This window comes from Amblyraja radiata, chromosome 25, assembly GCF_010909765.2.
Source record: "Amblyraja radiata isolate CabotCenter1 chromosome 25, sAmbRad1.1.pri, whole genome shotgun sequence".
Lineage (NCBI taxonomy): Eukaryota > Metazoa > Chordata > Chondrichthyes > Rajiformes > Rajidae > Amblyraja > Amblyraja radiata.
This window is the reverse complement of record NC_045980.1, coordinates 28,642,326-28,665,882: the sequence shown is the minus strand read 5'-3', so window position 1 is coordinate 28,665,882 and position 23,557 is coordinate 28,642,326. Positions and strand designations below refer to the sequence as shown.

The window sequence follows — 23,557 nt, the reverse complement described above, 5'->3', positions numbered from 1 at the left end:
TATGATAGCAAAGGAATGGCAAACTATGCACTAATCATTATGGTTTACCATACATTTAACATATTTGCATTACCAATCAACTAAAATCCTTTCTAGTGATTGACAATACGTATAGTCACATGATTGTCCCTTTTCCGGCCCCTTTACAACCTTTTCCCCTCTGAGGTTTTCTTTAGCCTCGTTGCTCAAAATCATTTTATTTCAATGTAGTAAAACCACAGAGATATAAACTAATTTTCATAGAACACTCTCAGAATATAAATACACATCATACAGCAATCACACAATGCATACACACAAAACACATATTTTCACTTTTGGAAAAGAAAGTTATTTCTAAAACTTCAAATGTAAACAAAGTCTAATACTCATAATCCTAATTAAACACAATGCACTTCACAAATAATTTCCTACTTCATAGTGAAATATAGTTACTTATGGTTTAATATGAGTTTTTTGCCCCATTCTTACAAAGTGGTAAGAACTTGTTTTTTTCTACAATCCCCAACCACACAAAGGCCACACATTGTCACACATCCTCCTAGATCCCTCTGCTCTACTGCGGAAATATTATACAATAAATTGCTCAAATGATAATTTCTGTGTGAGGAACTATGTTAAGTTGCAAGAGAAGACATGGAGCAGAGGTTTTTCAAAATACATAGGCCCCAAAGGAATAAAAAACATACACACACATAGGAGAACAGATGCTTGTTATAACATGGAGATGTTGATGTAAATAGGCATAGCTTTGTTTGCTTTGAAGCGGATATAACTGTCCAAGTTGTATTTGCTTTAGTTGGTTTTTGAGTATAGGTTATTGATTGGTTTCTTCTCAAGACATGAGCATCATGTGTCCTTCTTTATGGCACTTCTTTGAGCTGGGTGTGTTATAAATGTTTATGGTTGTCTATATTGAGTCGTGGCCACCAAGGCTAGATAATAGTCTGTGATCTGGTTTGTGCTGTGTAATTGTATTCATGTTGAGATAAGGGATAAGGCATAGGTGATGTTTGTGTGACCTTTGTATAAGGGTGGTTTCTTATGTTTATAGAAAACGGAGAAAAGTAACTCTGTTTTGATAATCTTCCATTTGCTGTGTGGAATGCTATTAGTGAGGAGGCTTACATTCTATTCTATTCGTCCAGAGATAGAAGGGGGAGGTTGTAACTAAACTAGACCCGAGCTCGGGAAGAATTTTACTTCGGAGTCACGTGAGTGACTACGTGAAGACCCCGCTCGTCCGCATGCACGTCATTATCGTCGCTCGCATGGCGAAGCACCGGACTGGCAGGCATGTCGCTCCTGCCAGCAGTAAGTTTAAACTACAGGTAAGTTTACTATTTTTCACCTGCTTTTGATTCCCTGCAGGAAGCTCTTTTTCAGAGGTTTCCTGTCGGTACTTCGCGAAGGTCAACGGGAAACCAGCTACGGGCTGTGGGGAGACCCCGGTTCCAACGCGGAAGCGGGTAGCTGGCGAATGTTGGGTTCACGATCCCAGTCACTGACAAGACGATCAGTGACTTCCAGACGCTGTGGTTCCCGGGTGGGGACATCCAGCAGCAATGCGGTGCCCAGACCTCAGTGGGCCCCAGGATATGGGGTAAAACTGACCAGAACAGTCCAGCCTTAGTGCCGGGAGGGTTCACCTCCGGTAATGTCGAAAAGTTTGCAGGTTTGGCCAGGATGGAGCTCCTTATGGAGAGGATGCTCCATCTAGATACACTAGCAGGAGTTGTTTCAGCGTGGGCCTATGGGAGAGCTCATGCCAGCAGCAACCATGTGGACTTAGGCTGCTTCATGTTGATCCTAGTCTATGGCAGCGCGCGGCGCGATGGGAGAAGCCCGCACCAGCAGCGCCTTGCACGGCTGCTTAATGTTCAATGCAAGTCTGTGGCGGCGCCGCCTATGCAGGAGCCCGCGCAAGCAGCGCCTTGGACAGGGCTGCTTAATGTTGATGCCTAGTCTATGGCAGCGCCGGCCTATGGGAGAGCCCGCGCCAGCAGCACCTTGGACAGGGCTGCTTAATGTCTCCCTCTTGGAGGAGGAGAGCATGCCGGTCAGTGGTAAATCTGACGCCGAGTCTGAGCGTATAGCCGTGGATCTACACAAGGGATGAAGGGTACGAGTCAGAGGTACCATTCCTGGCAGCAAGGTTTGCCATCCCAACACAAGCAGTGAACACCGCTATCAGGGGGACATTGGAGCCAGCCGCAGAATCTTCTATTCAGGTAAGACCTATTCAACAGGCAATACCTGGAGAACGAAGCACAAGCTATTGGACCAATCAAGGCCAACAACGAGCAAAGCTTCATTGTTTCGGCAGCAATGCACCCCACGTCTTCATCAGCAGTAAGCGGTTCGCTGAAGCTGGTGGCAGCATGAAAGCTGGCCAGAGGTTCCACGTACTCTACCAGTTCTATTCTACAACTAAGGGACCACTTACAAGTGATAATATTTACACTTGGTTGTACAATACACAAATGATTAAGACATTATATTTACATAGAGGCATCTAACCATGAAATGGACAATACTAGCATTCCAAGCAGGTTGGAATTGGGCCAGAAATTGTGTTTTGAGGCAGGCTCAGTAATTTTGGCCAGGATTGCCTTCGAGACAGGCTCAGAGTTGTCTTTCGAGGCAGGCTCAGAATTGTGGCCAGAATTGTCTTTCGAGACAGGCTCAGAATTATGGCCAGAGTTGTCTTTTAAGACAGGTCAGAATTATCAGATAGGCTCAGTATTATGGCCAGGATTGTCTTGCAAGACAGGCTCTGAAATCGGGCCAGAGTTGTCGTGCAGGCACGAATGATGGCAGGTGTGGCCTGTTCGTTATGAAAAATGGCTGATTGACAACTGGTTTCATAAGGTGTTCCCGTTACAGTGATCATCAGAGATATTTGGAGGAGACAAATGCCTATGATGAGGCAATAATGTCAGTATGATGTCTTGTCTGAGTGATATTTTTAACGCTGTATTTGCTAAAATCCACTGTTTCAGTCTCAAACTATATTGAGAAATTGGGCTCCTCTATCCAGTTAAAATTAAGTTGTTACCAATAGACTTGGTCATTGGGATATACCTTTAGCTATTCATTGGCCTATGACTCTGCCCTGGGCAACAGATTGGAGTTAATAGAAACCTGTAACAGCGTTGGTGTTATAAAGCAGCCTTCTATTCATTAAGACTAATTGGCAATATAATGGCTGTGATTCAGCTGTGCAAGTGGGAGGAACTGACACCATGCCAAATGGCAAACTCTAAAGTGCCATGTACGTCATTGTACCTATGTACATACACACCTATGCTGTTACCAGCAGAAGCTACCAAGTCACAATGAATGACAAACCGTATTCAGCATTGGTCCAGTAGTTTGGTCAGTAAAAATTTCAGTTATATTGCAAACTGATGCTAATGGCCCTAACGTGGGAAATTGCAAATGTCATCACAATTTGGAGGTGGAGAAGATTTGCATGAGTTACCAATTCTTCAGTTATTGGTATCAACTATCCATAGACCCTACATGCATTCTATGGGTTAAAGAGTGATTGAGCGAATATGCATAATCTACATGCTCAACTTCAGGTTGATACACTATGATGGTGGCATATGTTAGTCACATGGGTGCAATCAAGTAAAAGTATCCTGTAATAGCTTATCTAATCTCATTTGCCACCGGCGTATCATCAAGTACAGCTCAATGACAACATAGAATGGGTGTTGGATCACACAGTATTTATGAAATTCTGGCTCAATGGAACACCGAATAGCGATATGTTGGTTTTCATACTTATTCACAGGATGCAAAAATGTGTGGCATAAACAGTGGCGAAAGATACATTCTTGCTACAAGGAGAAGGAATGATCTTTTATGTCTTCCTCCATTTTGCCTCATCAGTCGGGTCTTCAAATAAAGTCATCAAGATCCTGTTTTAAGTTTTTCCTACTGTCTGGTTGGCCTATGCAGCTTTGAGTCTCAATTTGTCGGGAATAATAATACAACCTTATACGGTTATTCTAAACGTAAACTTTGCTGGTTCAGCCTGTGACTCAGAAAATCAGCTTGTGCTTGATAAAATCAATTTATGTTTGCAGATTCTGAATAGACTGCCCCTACAGCTTGGGTTGTCACACCTATCCTTGTATGTGTTCACTCCAGAGTGCTGTGATAGCACCAAAAAGCAGTACATTTCTTTTTCAGGAGATGGGAAGCATTTAGTTAATGCTCATGTTGCATTTAAAACGGTACAGATTACTGACGTCTTGGAGTTCATTTTAAATGGTCTTTTGACAATAATTGAGATATAGGGCCATTAATGTGCCAACGTGCCTTCCCATCATATTTGCTGCAGCAAACGAGACCCACTCTGTCGGCTTCACCCCGGATATCGAGTTTGTAAAGTATATCTTTAGCACAAGTTCTCCCAGGACAAGTACAATGCAGTATGGGATATTAACATTGTGTTAACACTATTTCACCAGCTACATTATTAGGTTTGGCCGTATCTCATCAGGTGGTTATCCTCCTGGCGCTGGTTTTGCGCAACAGGTTCAGTTCCTTTTATGCTTATAATCACTTAAGCAGTGCAGAAGGGGTGTCAGGTCTCAAAATAGTTCAAGACATACCCAGGGACCTTTGGTTATGTGAAGGCACACATATACAACAATACGTCAAGGTCACCAAGAGCCTTTGAGACTCTGAACTAGCATTGCTTGTTAGTTACAAAAAACGTTATAAGAACGTATCCGGTCAGACCATTTCCAGGTGATAATGCGGGGATTGATTTGTGCAGGGAGTAGATACTGATTTCCAGATCTCACTCCACCAGGGCTGCTATAACATCAGCAGCAAGGGTTATTTACGTTCCGCTGGACCACATCCTAGCGGCTGCAGCATGGTTAAATGAACTAATTCCAAACATTTTATAATAACCCATTGCCAGACCAGGTGTATTTGTCAACACTATTTTACGTTTTATTTATAGTTTCCACCCGGATGAGAGGTGTTACTATTATTATTACTTCAATTACAGCATCAGCATGTTTTAAATCTATGCCACGACTGTATACATTATGAATGTTTCCCTCATCTGTCAATGAAGCAGTTGAGGTTGTGTAGACTCGTTTCTCACGGCATGAAATCACAGAGCTTTGAAATCTCACGTAGTCGCTCACGTGACTCCGAAGTAAAATAATAAGAATAAACGAGAGCTTACCAGTTTGAAGTTTGATCTACATTTTATGAGTACTTACGATGAGAGATTACGTGCCCTCCGCTCCCAACCCTCAGTAAGGTAATCTGGTAGTTCTAGTCTTCTCTAATCTTACTATGTCACTTCAATTACTGTTATCTGTGATTTCACAACGCTGCTTTGAAGATTGACGCGCATGCGGACGAGCAGGGTCTTCACGTAATCCCTCATCGTAATTCCTCATAAAATAAAGATCAAACTTCAAACTAGTAAGTTCTCATTTAATCTTACTATTGTGACATTGTCAAGTGTGACAATGTGTGGCCTTTGTGTGGTTGGGGATTGTAGAAATAACATAAGTTCTTACCGCTTTGTAAGAATGGGGCAAAACTCATATTTAATCCATAAGCAATTGTATGGTAACTATGAAATAGGGAAATTATTTGTGAAGTGTATTGTGTTTAATTAGGATTGTGAGTATTAGACTTTGTTTAAATCTGAAGTTTTAGAAATAACTTTCTTTTCCAAAAGTGAAAATATATGTTTTGTGTGTATGTATTGACAAACCAATATGTGTGATTGCTGTCAGAATAAAGAATTAATTTTAGCAGCAATGGTTTTCTCGAATTGGACTTACAAAAGCACTTGTTTAAAACTACAACACTACCCAGAGGCCTACCCTTTAATGTGTAGGTCCTGCCCTTGTTCAACGTCCCAAAATGCCGCCCACAACCCACCTGGCCAATCGATCCAGATCCTGCTGCAATCGTTCACAACCAGAGAATTTATCCTCTTCTTCTGGCAGCTGAACCATATGTAAAACTTCCACTTTGCTGTTCAAACTGCTCTTCTTGATTGGGACATCTCTTGAAAAGATTAAAAATTATTTTAATGTGGTTACAGTTAAGAGCAGCGTTTGTCTCATGAAATACAAATGCACACATTTGATTACGAATCACTCGACTCATGGAATGTAAAGAAGTGGTATCGCCAATGGCCATGGGAACACTTCCTGAAACATGGTGGGTTTGGTAAATAGCAATGATCAGTCTTTTGGTTGTCTTATCAGCAGAAGTTGGATTATAATGGATGAACGAAGATTAATGCAGCGGATGTGGCGGAGTTGTTAGATTTGCTTACATCGTGGCTGACTGTTTTCCCCTTACTCCAAAGTAGAAACCTCGCCTCTCACCCACATAGAGTCATAGAGTGATACAGTGTGGAAACAGGCCCTTCGGCCCAACTTGCCCAAACCAGCCAACAATGTCCCAGCTACACTAGTCCCACTTGCCTGCACTTGGTCCATATCCCTCCAAACCTGTCCTATCCATGTACCTGTCTAACTGTCACTCAAACGATGGGACAGTCCCAGCCTCAATGACCTCCTCTGGAAGCTTGTGGGGATTGGACACACATGTACAAAGGGGGGGGGGGGGGGTCTGGAGACACAGGGAGCATAGTAGGGAACTGTGTGTGTTAGGTCATCCCCAAGACCTACAGAACAGAATGGGAATGACAGTGATTGTGGAGCCACATTTACAGATGAAGAAACCTAGTGGGTTCAAAGGGAGAAACAAGAAACTGCAGCCGGTGCTGGTTACAAAAAGGAAGACAAAAAGTGCCTGGAGTAACTCAGCGGATCAGGCAGCATCTCTGGAAAACATGGATAGGTGAAGATTCTGGTTGGGACCTTTCTTCAGACTGATTGTGGTTGGGATGGAGAAAGCTGGAGAGGTGGAGGGCAAAGCCTGGCGAGTGATAGGTGGATACATGTAAGGGGATGTTTGATAGGCAGATCACAGGGACCTTCCTGACCTTTCTGTCCTGGGCCTCCTCCATTGGCAGAGTGTGGCCACAAGTGATTTGGAGGAACAGCACCTGATATTTCGCTGGGATAGCTTACAACTCAGCAGCATGAACATTGATTGACTAATTTTTATGTTATCTTCTACATCCACTCCACTCCACTCCACTCCCCTCCCCTCCCCGTCTCCACTGGGGTGTAAGCTGCCCGAGCGAAATATGAGGTGCTCTTCCTCCAATTTGCGTTTGGCCCCACTCTGACAATGGAGGAGGCCCAGGACAGAAAGGTCAGCGTGGGAGTGGGAGGGGGATTTGTGCTGCACAGCTGCTGCATGGTTCCATGGATGTTGGTTCCTGCAAGATGGCAGCTCACTGGGAGGCCCTGCACTGCCTGGTTCTTACAGATGAGCATCATCAGTTCCCACTGCCCACCTCACCCCAGCTCCCGAGTGCAAAGGTGAGCCTCAGCCACACGGGGTCAAACATCTAATGCATGACCAGGGGATGTCAGTGTGTGAAAATGGAGTAGTGTGAGTGTGGTCTGCTTCACAGAGTGGGAACCATGGTGATGGTGGGGCCACATTTCCCCCAGTGTTTGTCAGGTGGGTGCCAGAGGGAAGCAGATGGAATAATGGGAGAGGGCGGTGGTGGTCTTGGGCACCGTGACCATGGTAGAGACCCCGGTCAATAAGGGGGAGGGAGCCTCCCTCTAACCCTATCCAATCCATGTACTTGTCTAAACGTTGCGATGGTACCTGCCTCAACTACCTCCATTCCACACAGCCACCACCCTTTGTGTAAAAAAGTTACCCCTCAAGTTCCTATTAAATATTTTCCTCCCTCTCCTTAAACCTATGTCCTCTGCTTCACGATTCCCCCACTCTGGGCATGAGACTCCATCTATCCCTCTCATGATATTGTACACCTCTATACGATCACCTCTCATCCTCCCATGCTCCAGGAAATAGGGGCCAAGCCTGAACCTCTCTCTTTAGATCTGACCCTAGAGCCCGGGCCAACATCTTCGTCAAACTTCTCTGCATCTTTTCCAGCTTGACAACATTTTTCGTATAACATGTAAACCGAAAACTGAACACAAAATTCTAAATGCGGCCTCACCAAATTCTTACACTACTTAGTTTAGTTCAGTTGAGAGATACAGCGGGGAAACAGGCTCTTCGGCCCACTGAGTCTGCGCCGACCAGCAATCCCCGCACACTAACACTATCCTACACACACTAGGGACAATTTACAATTATGCCAAGCTGATTAAGTGATAAACCTGTACTGAAATACAAATAAAGACTTTAAACCCAAGCACCCAGTGAATTAGAATTGATGAGTGAACATTAACATCCATCCGAAGAAGGGTCTCGACCCGAAACACTCCTTCGCTCCATAGATGCTGCCTCACCCACTGAGTTTTGCCAGCATTTTTGTCTACCTTCGATTTTTCCAGCATCTGTAGTTCTTTCTTAAACATCACCTCTTGATGATGGGAGAGGGAAGAATTCAATTCAATTCAACATTGAGTCAATAGAAGGGAGGTTGGTTTGTGTGATGGTCTGGGCAGCGTCCACAATTCTCCGCAAATTTCAGCAAATTCTCAGCCGATTGCAACGAGACCTGGATGTGCTTGTACATCAGTCACTGAAAGCAAGCAGGCAGTGAAGAAAGCTAATAGCATGTTGGCCTTCATTGCGAGTGGATTTGAGTTTAGGAGCAAGGGGGTCCTACTGCAGTTGTATGGGGCCCTGGTGAGATTGCACCTTGAATATTGTGTGCAATTTTGGTCTCCTAATTTGAGGAAGGACATTCTTGTTATTGAGGGAGTGCAGTGTTGGTTCACACGGTTAATTCCCGGGATGGCAGGACTGGCATGTGATAAAATAATGGGTTGACTGGGCTTCTATTCACTGGAATTCAGAAGGATGAGAGGATATCTTGTAGAAACATATAAAATTCTTAAAGGATTGGACAGGCTAGATGCAGGAACAATGTCCGTTGGTGCGAGGAGGAGTTACCTGGAGCTGTGAGTATAAAAACAGCGCGGGGCTTGCTTCTACAGAGGCCCGGGGAGCCGTTGGTGCGAGGAGGAGTTACCTGGAGCTGTAAGTTACCCAAATCTGCAACGTTCCATCTCACTTCCAGAGAAGGAGTCTGGTGGAAAGCTCTGATTGGTGGAAGAGGACCAGAGGAAGCAGCTGATTGGGTGCAACCCCGGGTTTACATTTTTACATTTCTGCCTTCAGGTTAAGCATTCTGGGAGTTAAGGATTCTGGGAGTTAAGGATTCTGGGTGTTAAGGATTCTGGGAGTTAAGGCCCAGGTGCCGTTACAGAGGGAGGAGCGACGATCGTGTGGTGAGTTCAAAAACCCATCGCGGGGCTTGTTTCAGCAGAGGCCCAGGAGCCATTACAGAGGGAGGAGCCAAAATCTGCAACGTTCCATTCGCAGATCACACTTCAAATTAAGGGGGCTGGGGGAACCCTCTGATTGGTCGAACGGACTAGAGGAAGCAGCTGATTGGCTTGTATCCCGGGTAAGGCTTTATAGTATTCGGATAAGGGGGAGAATGAGGTCCAGGGCACTTTACTGTTCTGGAAGTCAGATGTGGGAGGTCATGGAGTCTGAGTGCCCTCCAGACGTCCACATCTGCGCCAGGTGCGTCGAGATGGGGCTCCTAAGGGACCGTGTTAGGAACCTGGAACAGCAACTCGATGACCTCTGTCTGCTCAGGGAGAGCGAGGAGGTCATAGAAAGGAGTTACAGGGAGGTGGTCACTCCAAGACCACGGGAGACAGAAAACTGGGTCTACGTTAGGAAGGGCAACGGGCAGAGGCAAGGACTGGTGAGTACCCCGGTGGCTGTACACCTTGAAAATAAGTACTCATGCTTGAGTAAGGGTGGGGGAGACAGCCTACCTGGGGTCAGCGAGAGTGGCCGGGCCTCTGGCACAAAGACCGGTCCTGTTGCTCAGAAGGGTAAGGAAAAGAAGAGGAGGGCAATTGTAATAGGGGACTCTATAGTCAGGGGGTCGGATAGGCGATTCTGTGGACGCAGACAGGAGACCCGGATGGTAGTTTGCCTCCCTGGTGCCAGGGTCAGGGATGTGTCTGAACGTGTCCAAGAAATCCTGAAATGGGAGGGAGAGGAGCCTGAGGTTGTGGTACATATAGGTACCAATGACATATGTAAAAAAAGAGAAGAGGTCCTGAAAGAAGAATTTAGGGAGTTAGGTAGAGAGTTAAGGAGAAGGACTGCAAAGGTAACAATCTCAGGATTACTGCCTGTGCCACGCGACAGTGAGAGTAGGAATGGAGTGAGGTGGAGGATAAATGAGTGGATGAGGGACTGGTGCAGTGGGTATGGATTCAAGTTTCTGGATCATTGGGACCTCTTTTGGGGAAGGTGCGACCTGTACAGAAAGGACGGGTTGCACTTGAACTCGAGGGGGACCAATATCCTGGCGGGGAGATTTGCGAAGGCTACTGGGGAGACTTTAAACTAGTATGGTTGGGGGGAGGGACTCAAATTGAGAAAGCTAGCAGTCAGTGTGTGAGGCAGGAGGCTGAGAATGGTAGCACTCTGACCCAAAATGTAGGGGAGAGAGAAGAAAAAGACAATAAACAGAGAATAAGAGAGGGTGGGTTTCTTAAATGTGTATATTTTAATGCTAGGAGCATTGTAAAAAAGGTGGATGAACTTAGAGCCTGGATTGACACATGGAAGTATGATGTTGTGGCGATCAGTGAAACATGGTTGCAGGAGGGCTGTGATTGGAAACTAAATATTCCAGGATTTCGTTGCTTCAGGTGTGATAGAATTGGAGGGACAAGAGGTGGAGGTGTTGCATTGCTTATCAGGGAAGATATTACAGCAGTGCTTTGGCAGGATAGATTAGAGGGCTCGTCTAGGGAGGCTATTTGGGTGGAACTGAGAAATGGGAAAGGGGTAGCAACACTTATAGGGGTATATTATAGACGGCCTAATGGGGATCGAGAATTGGAAGAGCAAATATGTAAGGAGATTGCAGATATTAGTAGTAAGCACAAGGTAGTGATTGTGAGAGATTTCAATTTTCCACACATAGACTGGGAAACACATTCTGTAAATGGGCTGGATGGGCTGGAGTTTGTAAAATGCAGATATTAGTAGTAAGCACAAGGTAGTGATTGTGAGAGATTTCAATTTTCCACACATAGACTGGGAAACACATTCTGTAAATGGGCTGGATGGGCTGGAGTTTGTAAAATGTGTGCAAGATAGTTTTTTGCAGCAATACGTAAAAGTACCTACGAGAGAAGGGGCGGTGCTGGACCTCCTGTTAGGAAATGAGATGGGTCAGGTGGCAGAGGTATGCGTTGGGGAACAGTTCGGGACCAGTGATCACAATACCATTAGTTTCAATATAATTATGGAGAGGGTCAGAACTGGACCTAGGGTTGAGATTTTTGATTGGAGAAAGGCTAACTTTGAGGAGATGCGAAAGGATTTAAAAGGAGTAAATTGGGACAGTTTGTTTTATGGGAAAGATGTGGAAGAGAAATGGAGTACATTTAAAGGTGACATTTTAAGAGTACAGAATCTTTATGTCCCTGTTCAGTTGAAAGGAAATAGTGAAAATTGGAAAGAGTCATGGTTTTCAAGGGAAATTGGACACTTGTTTCGGAAAAAGAGAGAGATCTACAATAATTATAGGCAGCATGGAGTAAATGAGGTGCTTGAGGAGTATAAAGAATGTAAAAAGAATCTTAAGAAAGAAATTAGAAAAGCTAAAAGAAGATATGAGGTTGCTTTGGCAAGTAAGATGAAAGTAAATCCAAAGGGTTTCTACAGCTATATTAATAGCAAAAGGATAACGAGGGATAAAATTGGTCCATTAGAGAGTCAGAGTGGACAGCTATCTGCAGAGCCAAAAGAGATGGTGGAGATATTGAACAATTTATTTTCTTCGGTATTCACCAAGGAGAAGGATATTGAATTATGTGAGGTAAGGGAAACAAGTAGAGTAGCTATGGAAACTATGAGATACAAAGAAGAGGAAGTACTGACACTTTTGAGAAATATAAACGTGGATAAGTCTCCAGGTCCGGACAGGAGATTCCCTAGGACATTGAGGGAAGTTAGTGTAGAAATAGCAGGGGCTATGACAGAAATATTTCAAATGTCATTAGAAACGGGAATAGTACCGGAGGATTGGCGTACTGCGCATGTTGTTCCATTGTTTAAAAAGAGTAAACCTAGCAATTATAGACCTGTTAGTTTGACTCAGTGGTGGGCAAATTAATGGAAAGGATACTTAGAGATAATATATATAAGCATCTGGATAAACAGGGTCTGATTAGGAACAGTCAACATGGATTTGTGCCTGGAAGTTCATGTTTGACTAATCTTCTTGAATTTTTTGAAGAGGTTACTCGTGAAATTTATGAGGGTAAAGCAGTGGATGTTGTATATATGGACTTCAGCAAGGCCTTTGACAAGGTTCCTCATGGAAGGTTGGTTAAGAAAGTTCAATGGTTGGGTATTAATGGTGGAGTAGCAAGATGGATTCAACAGTGGCTGAATGGGAGATGCCAGAGAGTAATGGTGGATGGTTGTTTGTCAGGTTGGAGGCCAGTGACTAGTGGGGTGCCACAGGGATCTGTGTTGGGTCCACTGTTGTTTGTCATGTACATCAATGATCTGGATGATGTTGTGGTAAATTGGATTAGTAAGTATGCAGCTGATACTAAGATAGATGTGGTTGTGGTTAATGAAGTAGATTTTCAAAGTCTACAGAGAGATTTATGCCAGTTGGAAGAGTGGGCTGAAAGATGGCAGATGGAGTTTAATGCTGATAAGTGTGAGGTGCTACATCTTGGCAGGACATATCAAAATAGGACGTACATGGTAAATGGTAGGGAATTGAAGAATGCAGGTGAACAGAGGGATCTGGGAATAACTGTGCACAGTTTCCTGAAAGTGGAATCTCATGTAGATAGGGTGGTAAAGAAAGCTTTTGGTGTGCTGGCCTTTAGAAATCAGAGCATTGAGTATAGAAGTTGGGATGTAATGTTAAAATTGTACAAGGCATTGGCGAGGCCAATTCTGGAGTATGGTGTACAATTTTGGTCGCCTAATTATAGGAAGGATGTCAACAAAATAGAGAGAGTACAGAGGAGATTTATTAGAATGTTGCCTGGGTTTCAGCAACTAAGTTACAGAGAAAGGTTGAACAAGTTAGGGCTTTATTCTTTGGAGCGCAGAAGGTTAAGGGGGGGACTTGATAGAGGTCTTTCAAATGATGAGAGGGATAGACAGAGTTGACGTGGATAAGCTTTTCCCACTGAGAGTAGGGAAGCTTCAAACAAGGGGACATGACTTGAGAATTAAGGGACAGAAGTTTAGGGGTAACATGAGGGGGAACTTCTTTACTCAGAGAGTGGTGGCTGTGTGGAATGAGCTTCCAGTGAAGGTGGTGGAGGCAGGTTCGTTTTTATCATTTAAAAATAAATTGGATAGTTATATGGACGGGAAAGGAATGGAGGGTTATGGTCTGAGCGCAGGTATATGGGACTAGGGGAGAACACGTTTTCGGCACGGTCTAGAAGGGTCGAGATGGCCTGTTTCCGTGCTGTAATTGTTATATGGTTATGGTTTTGGGGGAAGTCCTGAACCAGAGGTCGCACTTTAAGAATAAGGGGTATGCCATTTAGGACTGAGAAGAGGAAAAAGTTTTTCACCCAGAGAGTTGGGAATCTGTGGAATTCCCAGCCACAGAAGACAGTGGAGGCCAATTCATTGGATGTTTTCAAGAGAGAGTTAGATTTAGGGCTAACAGAATCAAGGTTCCCGGAGGTTGCAGGTAGTGGAAGCAGGTAGGGAGACTGACAAAAACCTCCGGGAACCGCCCAGAAACCTTGGGTGGGGCACAAAGTCTCCAGAGGTTTCCGTTCAGGTTTCCTAAGTGGGACAGGGGCATTAGGCCCTTCGGCTCATCAAGTCCACTCCACCATTCAATCATTGCTGATCTATCTCTCCCTCCTCACCCAATACCTCTGTCCTCTCCCCGTAACCCCTGACACCTGTACTAATCTAGAATAAATCTATCTCTGCCTTAAAACTATCCACTGACTTGGTCTCCACAGCCTTCTGTGGCAATGAGTTCCACAGATTCACCACCCTCTGACTAAAGAAATTCCTCGTCAGCTACTTTCTAAAGGAACGTCCCTTAATTCTGAGGTTATGACCTCTCGTCCTAGACTCTCCCACTAGTGGAAAAATCCTCTCCAGATCCACTCTCTCCGGGCCAACTTGATGCCTGACATCTCCCACACCGTGTCCAACGGGAAGAGCCGGAAGCTGCCTGAAGCAGTGTGTTTTCGCCAGCCACCCCCCAGTCAAATTTGACTCCAGCTGTATCAACGGAAATTTAGCCTTTATCTTATCCACATTAACAGATGCCATGACGTGATCCAGAGGTCTGAACCTGGACGTTGATCGAGGCTGACTATAAAAAGCATGGGCTGAGCAATCATAGTATGTCTTCCAGGACTAGACACAGCAAAATAAGATGTTGGGGCTACTTCTGGTTCTTCTGCTCCCAGGTAACGAGTCTCTCCCCCGCCTCAGCCTTGCCTTGGATGTTGCTCGCTTGATGTTCTAACGTGTTTGTTTCTGTCAGGTTGCCTCCTCCCTGGTGTAGCCGGCGGTGACACTGAGTCCATTCAGCCCAGAAACCTCTTGCAGTTCAGCAAGTTGATTAAGTGCGCCATACCAGGGAGCCACCCACTTTTAACGTTCAACGGCTACGGCTGTTACTGCGGGCTTGGTGGACAGGGGACACCGGTGGATGAGCTGGACAGGTGGGTCGATGCAGAGGTCTGTCTGGAGCCGGGTCCCACACATTGCAGGCCAGGGCTGGCTCTGGCCCAGACAATTGTTCGCATCCATTTACTGAAGCTGCAGGATTGAACCTTCACTGCAGGCCGTTCATTCTTCACATTCAGAATATCCCAATAGATTTTCCCATGAGCTGTGAAATGTATGTTTTTGGGAATATTCTTGGGTGCCACTGACTTATATTGTGGCCTAGGGTTTGGAGCATTTAGCCCATCGGGTCCATGCCGACCATCGTTCACACTAGTCGACAGTCCCGGCAACAAGGGGTAATTTACAGAGCACAATTAACCTACAAACCCGCACGTCTTTGGGGTATGGGGGGGAAACTGGAGCACCTGAGTTTAGCACCTGAGGAAACTCATTGGGTCACAGGGAGAACGTGCAAACTCCACACAGATATGACCCGAGGTCTGGATTGAACCCGGGTAACTGGCGCTGTCAGGCAGCAACTCTACCGCTGCGCCACCGTGCCGCCCTCACTGTTCCTGCCTGACTTCAGGCAGCTCCTGGTTGCAAGCATTCCCATCTCACAATGAGTCTCCCACCCCATCGCCCACAGGTCCAATGTGGATCCCAAACCTACTCAGGCTGGTTCCGCTCTGATCACCTCGGGACTATTTTGCTGCAGGTGATGTTTGTGCTGCTGCAAACCATCAGTCAAAGTGTTGTGTTGGTTATGGTTGCAGTGTTTCCTACCTGACATGACCCATGATCTTGCAGGTGCTGTCAGACACACGACAATTGTTATGGCGCGGCTTCGAAAATGGGCTGCAAATTTCTCAAGAACCCCAAAGCTGTGGGCTACAAGTACACCTGTTCAAAAAAGACCGTGACTTGCGCCAGTGAGTATGGTCCAGGAGAAGCTTGGAAAATTATTTTCTTCACAATCCATGGGCAATATGTTCTAAATAATGCGTTCTGTTTCTTTTCAGGTAAAAATAAAAAATGTGCGAAGTTTGTCTGTGAATGTGATCGCAATGCGGCCGTTTGCTTCCGCGAAGCACAACCCACGTACAATAAAAAATACAAGGGTATGAAGAAATCCAGCTGTAAATAGGACCTCAACGTGTCCCTGCGTTTACGAGTCTCCTCGACTCTGTGGGGAATACTTGCCTTACAGGCTGCATCCTGCAGTTTGCTTCCAGCAACTCGAGGAACCATTGATCGATCTCCTTATTTGCTACGTTAATGTAATCAGTAATCTCATTTAAATCCAACACTCCTTATCCCGTTCTCACGGTCTTTCACTATCTGTGCCACTCATGATGCTAAAGACTGGATCGCTTCAATCTCCCTGCAGTGAAAGCTAATTCTGGTTTGTGACTCTCTTCCCATAACGTTCATAACCAAAATCTGCAATTATCCGTGTCCAATATCCTCACTCCCTCTCCAAAATATGAATGCAGCAGCATTTGGGAATCCTATTGAAAATCCAGGTTTACATCCTATTGGGATGTTCACACCCTCAGTCCAGGGCTTTCTTCTAATTAATGCTGTCACTACTAAATCCTGCAATGATCGTATCTAATGGTCATTCTTAATGACATTGTCTGTGGCTCAGTTAGCGAAGGTGGTGGTCGTGTATTTTCTATAATCTATTAAAATGATTTGAGCATGTTCAAGGTTGCATGGTGTCTCATTTCTTGTGTCTCACTCTTGTGTCAAACCACAAATGTCACAGCAAGAAACAACCGTCAAAGCAAGTATGGGCTGGGACTTCTCTTGGATCTTCTCCATTCAACTGGCTAACATAACCTGTACCTGACAGGACACCAAGCGCTGGAGTAACTCATTGGGTCGTTGCATCTCTGTGATAAGTGACATTTTGGGTCGGGATTCGTAGTTGAGTTAAGATTAGTTTAGTTTAGGTTAGACTCTACATATCAGGTCAATCTACATATAGATTGGGTGAATCAAATTGGCAGGGGTGCTGAGGAAGAGGATTTCTTGGAATGTATGCAGGATAGTTATCTAAACCATCATGTAGAAGAACCAACAAGAGAGCAGGCTATTCTAGACTGGGTATTGAGTAATGAGGAAGGGTTAGTTAGCAGTCTTGTTGCGCGTGGCCCCTTGGGCAAGAGTGACCATAATATGGTTGAGTTCTTCATTATGATGGAGAGTGAATTTGTTAATTCAGAAACAAGGGTCCTGAACTTAAAGAAAGGTGACTTTGAGGGTATGAGACGTGAATTGGCCAAGCTAGACTGGCAAAATAACTTTAACTCAATGTCTGCAGTATGCTATTTGCACTTTTCTATATTGCACCTTTTATTATTGCACCTTAATAACATACCTCAAAATTTTACTACACTCTGGCACACTGTGAATATTTTATATAATGTGTATGTCCATTGTCTATCTTTATTGGTATATAGTCTGTCTGTGTTATAAATATTACTTGCACATTGGAGTATGGGGAAACGCAATTTCAATCCTCTGTGTAACTACTTGTTGATTTATTTGAATTGACAATAAAGTTTACTTTACTTTACTTTACTTTACAAATGATTCTTAAAGGGTTGACGGTGGATATGCAATGGAAGGCATTTACAAACTGCATGGATGAACTACAACAAGTGTTCATCCCAGTTTGGCAAAAGAATAAATCAGGGAAGGTAGTGCATCCGTGGATAACAAGGGAAATCAGGGATAGTATCAAAACAAAAGATGAAGCGTACAAATTAGCCAGAACAAGCAGCCTACCAGGGGACTGGGAGAAATTCAGTCCAGCAGAGGAGGACAAAAGGCTTAATTAGGAAAGGGAAAATAGATTATGAAAGTAAACTGGCAGGGAACATAAAAACTGACTGCAAAAGTTTTTATAGATATGTGAAGAGGAAAAGATTAGTTAAAACAAATGTAGGTCCCTTGCAGTCAGAAACAGGCGAATTGATCATGGGGAACAAGGACATGGCAGACGAATTGAATAACTACTTTGGTTCTGTCTTCACTAAGGAAGATATAAATAATCTGCCGGAAATAGCAAGGGACCGGGGGTTAAATGAGATGGAGGAACTGAGTGAAATCCAGGTTAGACGGGAAGTGGTGTTAGGCAAATTGAATGGATTAAAGGCCGATAAATCCCCAGGGACAGATAAGTTACATCCCAGAGTACTTAAGGAAGTAGCCGCAGAAATAGTGGATGCATTAGTGATAATTTTTCAAAACTCTTTAGATTCTGGAGTAGTTCCTGAGGACTGGAGTGTAGCTAATGTAACCCCACTTTTTAAAAAGGGAGGAAGAGAGAAAACGGGGAATTACAGACCAGTTAGTCTAACATCGGTGGTGGGGAAAATTCTGGAGTCAATTATTAAAGATGGGATAGCAGCACATTTGGAAAGTGGTGAATTCATTGGACAAAGTCAGCATGGATTTATGAAAGGTAAATCATGTCTGACGAATCTTATAGAATTTTTCGAGGATGTTACTAGTAGAGTGGATAAGGGAGAACCAGTGGATGTGTTGTATCTGGACTTTCAGAAGGCTTTTGACAAGAACCCACATAAGAGATTAGTATACAAACTTAAAGCACACGGTATTGGGGGTTCAGTATTGATGTGGATAGAGAACTGGCTAGCAGACAGGAAGCAAAGAGTAGGAGTAAACGGGTCCTTTTCAGAATGGCAGGCAGTGACTAGTGGGGTACCGCAAGGCTCAGTGCTGGGACCCCAGCTATTTACAATATATACTAGACTAAGTGGGACCCATTGGGTCCCAGCATCACACAGGAGGGCTGGTCATCCAACGCAATATTCCACCTCTCCACTAATTCTAATATAGGTGGCCAGTTGGGGGGGGGGGGGGGGTTTCTGGAGCGCTAGTATGGGTGTTGTGGGCTGAAGGGACTGGTTTCCAGAGGGCTAGTATGCAAATTGTGCGCCAAATGGATTCTTGGGCTGGCGTCTCAGTAAATCAAGCCTGTTGTGCTGGCAACTCACTCACTCACGGCTGGTGGGCTGGCAGTTGACTCACGGCTAATCCTCGAAATTCTATTTCAAGCAGGGTATAAGGCCACCAAATTCAAGTGCAGTTTCTTACCACTTCTAGCAGGGTGCAAGGCCACCAAATTCAAGTGCAGTTTCATACCATTTGAAATAGGGTGCAAAGCTCCATCTTGCAGAGACTGAGCCACACCCACATTTCCGGGTTTTATATCCCCCTCCCCCCCCCCCCACCGGAAAAGGTGTGGCTTTCATGGAGTGATTGACAGGAGAGAGATTCTCAACATTTTAAAAAAAACTAATAACACTTTTATTTTTCATTGATGGGAAGAATTCTCTGCATCTGCTCAGCGGAGGGGGACTGAGTAAGATGGCCAAAAATCACAGCCGTAAGTGGTAGTGTTTTATCTAAAATCAATATACAGTGCAAACAGGAAGTAAGTGCATTTACAGTAGTACCTTTTAACTTCAAGCCAAACCACCCAAGCCACCATTTGCAGTAAGTAGTGCATTTCAACTTCAAGCCAATGCACCCACGCCACCATTTGCAGTAAGTAGTGGCTTTCAACTTCAAACCACACCCAAGCCACACCCAAGCCACCATTTGCAGTAAGTAGTGCCTTTCAACTTCAAGCCAATGCACCCACGCCACCATTTGCAGGAAGTAGTGGCTTTCAACTTCAAACCACACCCAAGCCACCATTAGCAGTAAGAGGTGCCTTTCAACTTCAAGTCAAAGCAACCATGCCACCATTTGCAGTATGTAGTGCCTTTCAACTTCAAGCCAATGCACCCAAGCCACCATTTGCAGTAAGTAGTGCCTGTCAACCTCATGCCACCATTTGCAGTAAGTAGTGCCTTTTCTACTTCAAGCCAAAGCTCCCAAGCCACCATTTGCAGTAAGTAGTGCCTTTCAACTTCAAGCCATTGCACGATACCACCATTTGCAGTAAGTAGTGCCTTTCAACTTCATGACAAATTAGGAGTATAAAGATGGAGTTGAAGGGGAAGTGAGTACAGGAACAGTTATAAAAGATTTCAGAAATAATGGGAAGGTAAGTTGGAGAAGAGATAAGAGAGTAAGGTCAGGGCCAATTGTGAGCGGTGTGAGCGGGGAGGTGAATACCGAGGTCAAAGTATTGTATATGAATGCGCGAAGTATAAGAAATAAAGTGGACGAGCTTGAGGCTCAGTTTGAAATTGGAAGTATGATGTTGTGGGAATTACAGAGACATGGCTGCAAGAGGGCCAAGGCTGGGAACTGAATATTCAAGGGTATACCTCCTATCGAAAAGACAGACAGGTGGGCAGAGGGGTTGGGGTAGCTGTTGGTGAGGAATGAAATGCAAGGGGTGACATTGAAACAGGAGATGTGGAGTCAGTATGGATAGAGCTAAGGAATTGTAAGGGTAAAAAGACCCTAATGGGACTTATCTACAGGCCCCCAAACAGTAGCCTGAATATAGGGTGCAAGTTGAATCAGGAGTTAAAATTGACATGTAGTAAAGGTAATGCTACAGTTGTTATGGGAGATTTCAACATGCAGATAGACTGCGAAAATCAGGTTGGTACTGGACCCCAAGAAAGGGAGTTTGTGGAGTGCCTCCATTATGGATCCTTAGAGCAACTTGTATTGGAGCGTGCCAGGGAGAAAGCAATCTGGATTTAATGTTATGTAATGAACCGGATTTGATAAAGGAACTTGAGGTTAAGGAGCCATTAGGAGGTAATGACCATAATATGATAAGTTTTAATCTACAATTGGAGTGGGAGAAGGGTAAATCGGAGGCGTCAGTGTTACAGTTGAATTAAGGGGACTAGGGAGCCATGAGAGAGGAGCTGACCAAAGTTGACTGGAAAGATACTCTAGCAGGGATGACAGTGGAACAACAACGGCCACCATTCAGATAATAGTCTACTTTCCTGTTTTTGCCACCAAAGTGGATAACCTCACATTTATCCACATTATACTGCATCTGCCGTGCATTTGCCCACTCACCCAACCTATCCAAGTCACCTTGCAGCCTCCAAGCATCCTCCTCACAGCTAACACTGCCCCCCAGCTTCGTGTCATCCGCAAACCTGGAGATGTTGCATTCAATTCCCTCATCCAGATCATTAATCTATATATTACTAAATGTCTGTTCTTGACCAGTTTTGGCCATCTATGCTGCGATTTCCGAGAGAACGGCAGGTATTTCTAGGAATAATACAGAAGGTCCAGGATCAGTTCATTCCAAAGAGGAAGAAAGATTCCAAGGGGAGTAAGGGGCGACCGTGGCTGACAATACCGATACCAGCGTATCGGTATTAGATACTAGACCAAGTGCCTACCCATTGGGTCTGTTCCCGCAACGCACGGTTGCAAGGGGGGGGCAGTCTGACGTCATCGCGTAACGCCACGCGCTAGGCGTACGCCATCAAGACGCTGCGTACGATGTCAAGACGCTGCGTACGACCTCAATGCACCTGCGTTGACGCGCGGGATTTTCGGACAGTACAAGCCCGCGAGGACGGAGAAAAGCAGCTGGGGACCAGCCGATCTGTGTCTTCTGCCAGCGTGACAGAGCCGGGCAGGTGGGGGGGGGGGGAGTGGGGGACCGTCGGGTGACAACAGCGAAAATCGGAAACGAAATAAGAAAAATGTTTTAGTAGGAGAGTCGGGCGGCAGCGGCCATTATGGTAGCTGGCCAGCAGGAGGCGACAAAATGAGTGATTGGGGGGGGGGAAGGATTTTATTTTAAATGTGTAGATTAAAACGCCGAAATTTAAAGAGGATTGATTTGCGAATGTAAAAGTGAAATATCTTGATTCTTTGGTCCGCCAAAACTACAGGCAAAAACTCCGAGATTTTTTTCATTTCACTAGCCATTTCACTTTTACATTCGCAAATCAATCCTCTTTAAATTTCGTAGTTTTAATCTACACATTTTTAATAAAATCCTTCCCCCCGCCCCGATTTTCGCTGCTGCCGCCCGGCGCTCCTCCACTCCCCCCCCCCCCTGGCCCGGCTCTCTCACGCTGGCTCAAGCCAAAGATCAGCTCTTACCCCGATGCTTATCGCCGTGCTCGGAAAAGCAGAGCCGACGCATTAACGGCCTGTCAGCCCGCAGGCGCATTGAGGGCGTACGTAGCGTCTCAACGTCATATGCATCGTCTCGACGTCGTACGCAGCGTTCTCCCCCCCCCCCGGCTGTGCTTGGAAAAGAAGTGGGGGAACAGCCGATCTTTGGCTTGAGCCAGCGTGACAGAGCCGGCGCGCTAACGGCCTGTCGGCCTGCAAGCGCATTGAGGGCATACGCAGCGTCTCGACGGGTGCACGCAGCGTCTTGCTAGGGTACGCCTGGCCGGCAGACTCACTCGCCATCACGCCTGCCCGCCCACTCCCCCATCCCGCGCGTCAACGGATTGTCGGCTCGCAGGCGCATTGAGGGCGTACGCAGCGTCTCAACATCGTACGCAGCGTCTTGACATCATACGCAGCATCTGGACGGCGTACGCCTAGCGCGTGGTGTTGCGTGATGACGCCAGCTCCTCCCTCATGGCTCCATAGTCCCCTTTATTCAACTGTAACACTGACACCTCCAATTTACCCTTCTCCCACTCCAATTGTAGATTAAAACTGACCATATTATGGTCATTACCTCCTAATGGCTCCTTAACCTCAAGTTCCTTTATCAAATCCAGTTCATTACATAACATTAAATCCAGATTGCTTTCTCCCTGGTTCGCTCCAATACAAGTTGCTCTAAGAATCCAACACGGAGGCACTCCACAAACTCCCTTTCTTGGGTAGAGTACCAACCTGATTTTCCCAGTCTATCTGCATGTTGGAATCTCCCATAACAACCGTGGTATTACCTTCACTACATGCCAATTTTAACTCCTGATTGAACTTGCACCCTATATTCAGGCTACGGTTTGGGGGCCTGTAGATAAGTCCCATTAGGGTCTTTTTACCCTTACAATTCCTTAGTTCTATCCATACAGACTCCACATCTCCTGTTTCAATGTCACCCCTTGCATTTCATTCCTCACCAACAGAGCTACCCCAACCCCTCTGCCCACCTGTCTGTCTTTTCGATAGGAGGTATACCCTTGAATATTCAGTTCTCAGCCTTGGCCCTCTTGCAGCCATGTCTCTGTAATTCCCACAACATCATACTAATTTCTAACTGAGCCTCAAGCTCGTCCACTTTATTTCTTATACTTCGCGCATTCATATTCAACACTTTGACCTCGGTATTCACCTCCCCGCTCACACCGCTTGCAATTGGTCCTGACCTTACTCTCTTATCCCTTCTCCAACTTACCTTCCCATTAATTCTGAAATCTTTTGTAACTATTCCTGTAATCACTTCCCCTTCAACTCCATCTTTATACTCCCAATTTGTCAGTCCCCCCCCCCAAGTCAGAGACCCATGTTTGATCCTGACCATGGGCACTGTCTGTAAGGAGTTTGTACGTTCTCCCTGTGACTGTGTGGAACTTCTCCTAGTGCTCCAGTTGATGTGCAGAGTCTTTAGGTTAATTGGCTTCTGTAATATTGTCCTTATGAGTGTAGGATAGAAATTGGCCATTGTATATTGAAGGAAAACACTGCAGATGCTGGCTTAGACCAGCTGGTTAATTGGCTTCTGTAAATTGCCCCTTGGGTGTGGGATAGTGTGCGGTGATCGCTGGTCAGCGTGGTCTTGGTGGGTTAAAGGACCTGTTTCCACGTTGTATCT

At 45.2% G+C, this 23,557-nt stretch overlaps 1 protein-coding gene and 1 long non-coding RNA gene across 2 annotated transcripts; both read left to right on the top strand.

Moving 5' to 3' along the window:
• Positions 1-2,304: 2,304 nt before the first annotated feature.
• Positions 2,305-13,106, top strand: LOC116987208. Its single transcript, XR_004415670.1, has 3 exons — positions 2,305-2,448; positions 4,122-4,126; positions 13,096-13,106. It is a non-coding gene; the product is annotated as an uncharacterized LOC116987208 (long non-coding RNA).
• Positions 13,107-14,554: 1,448 nt separating this feature from the next.
• Positions 14,555-15,940, top strand: LOC116987179 (phospholipase A2-like). The gene is made up of 3 exons (XM_033043056.1): positions 14,555-14,588; positions 14,666-14,846; positions 15,604-15,940. Exons 1-3 carry the CDS (start codon positions 14,555-14,557, stop codon positions 15,938-15,940), a joined length of 552 nt encoding a protein of 183 aa, XP_032898947.1.
• Positions 15,941-23,557: the final 7,617 nt, after the last annotated feature.

Coding starts and splice junctions, on each gene's coding strand:
- LOC116987179 (XM_033043056.1), top strand. CDS start 14,555: ATGTTGGGGCTACTTCTGGTTCTTCTGCTCCCAG. Junction 14,589..14,665: donor TCTGGTTCTTCTGCTCCCAG/GTAACGAGTCTC, acceptor TGTTTCTGTCAG/GTTGCCTCCTCCCTGGTGTA. Junction 14,847..15,603: donor CCGGTGGATGAGCTGGACAG/GTGGGTCGATGC, acceptor ATGATCTTGCAG/GTGCTGTCAGACACACGACA.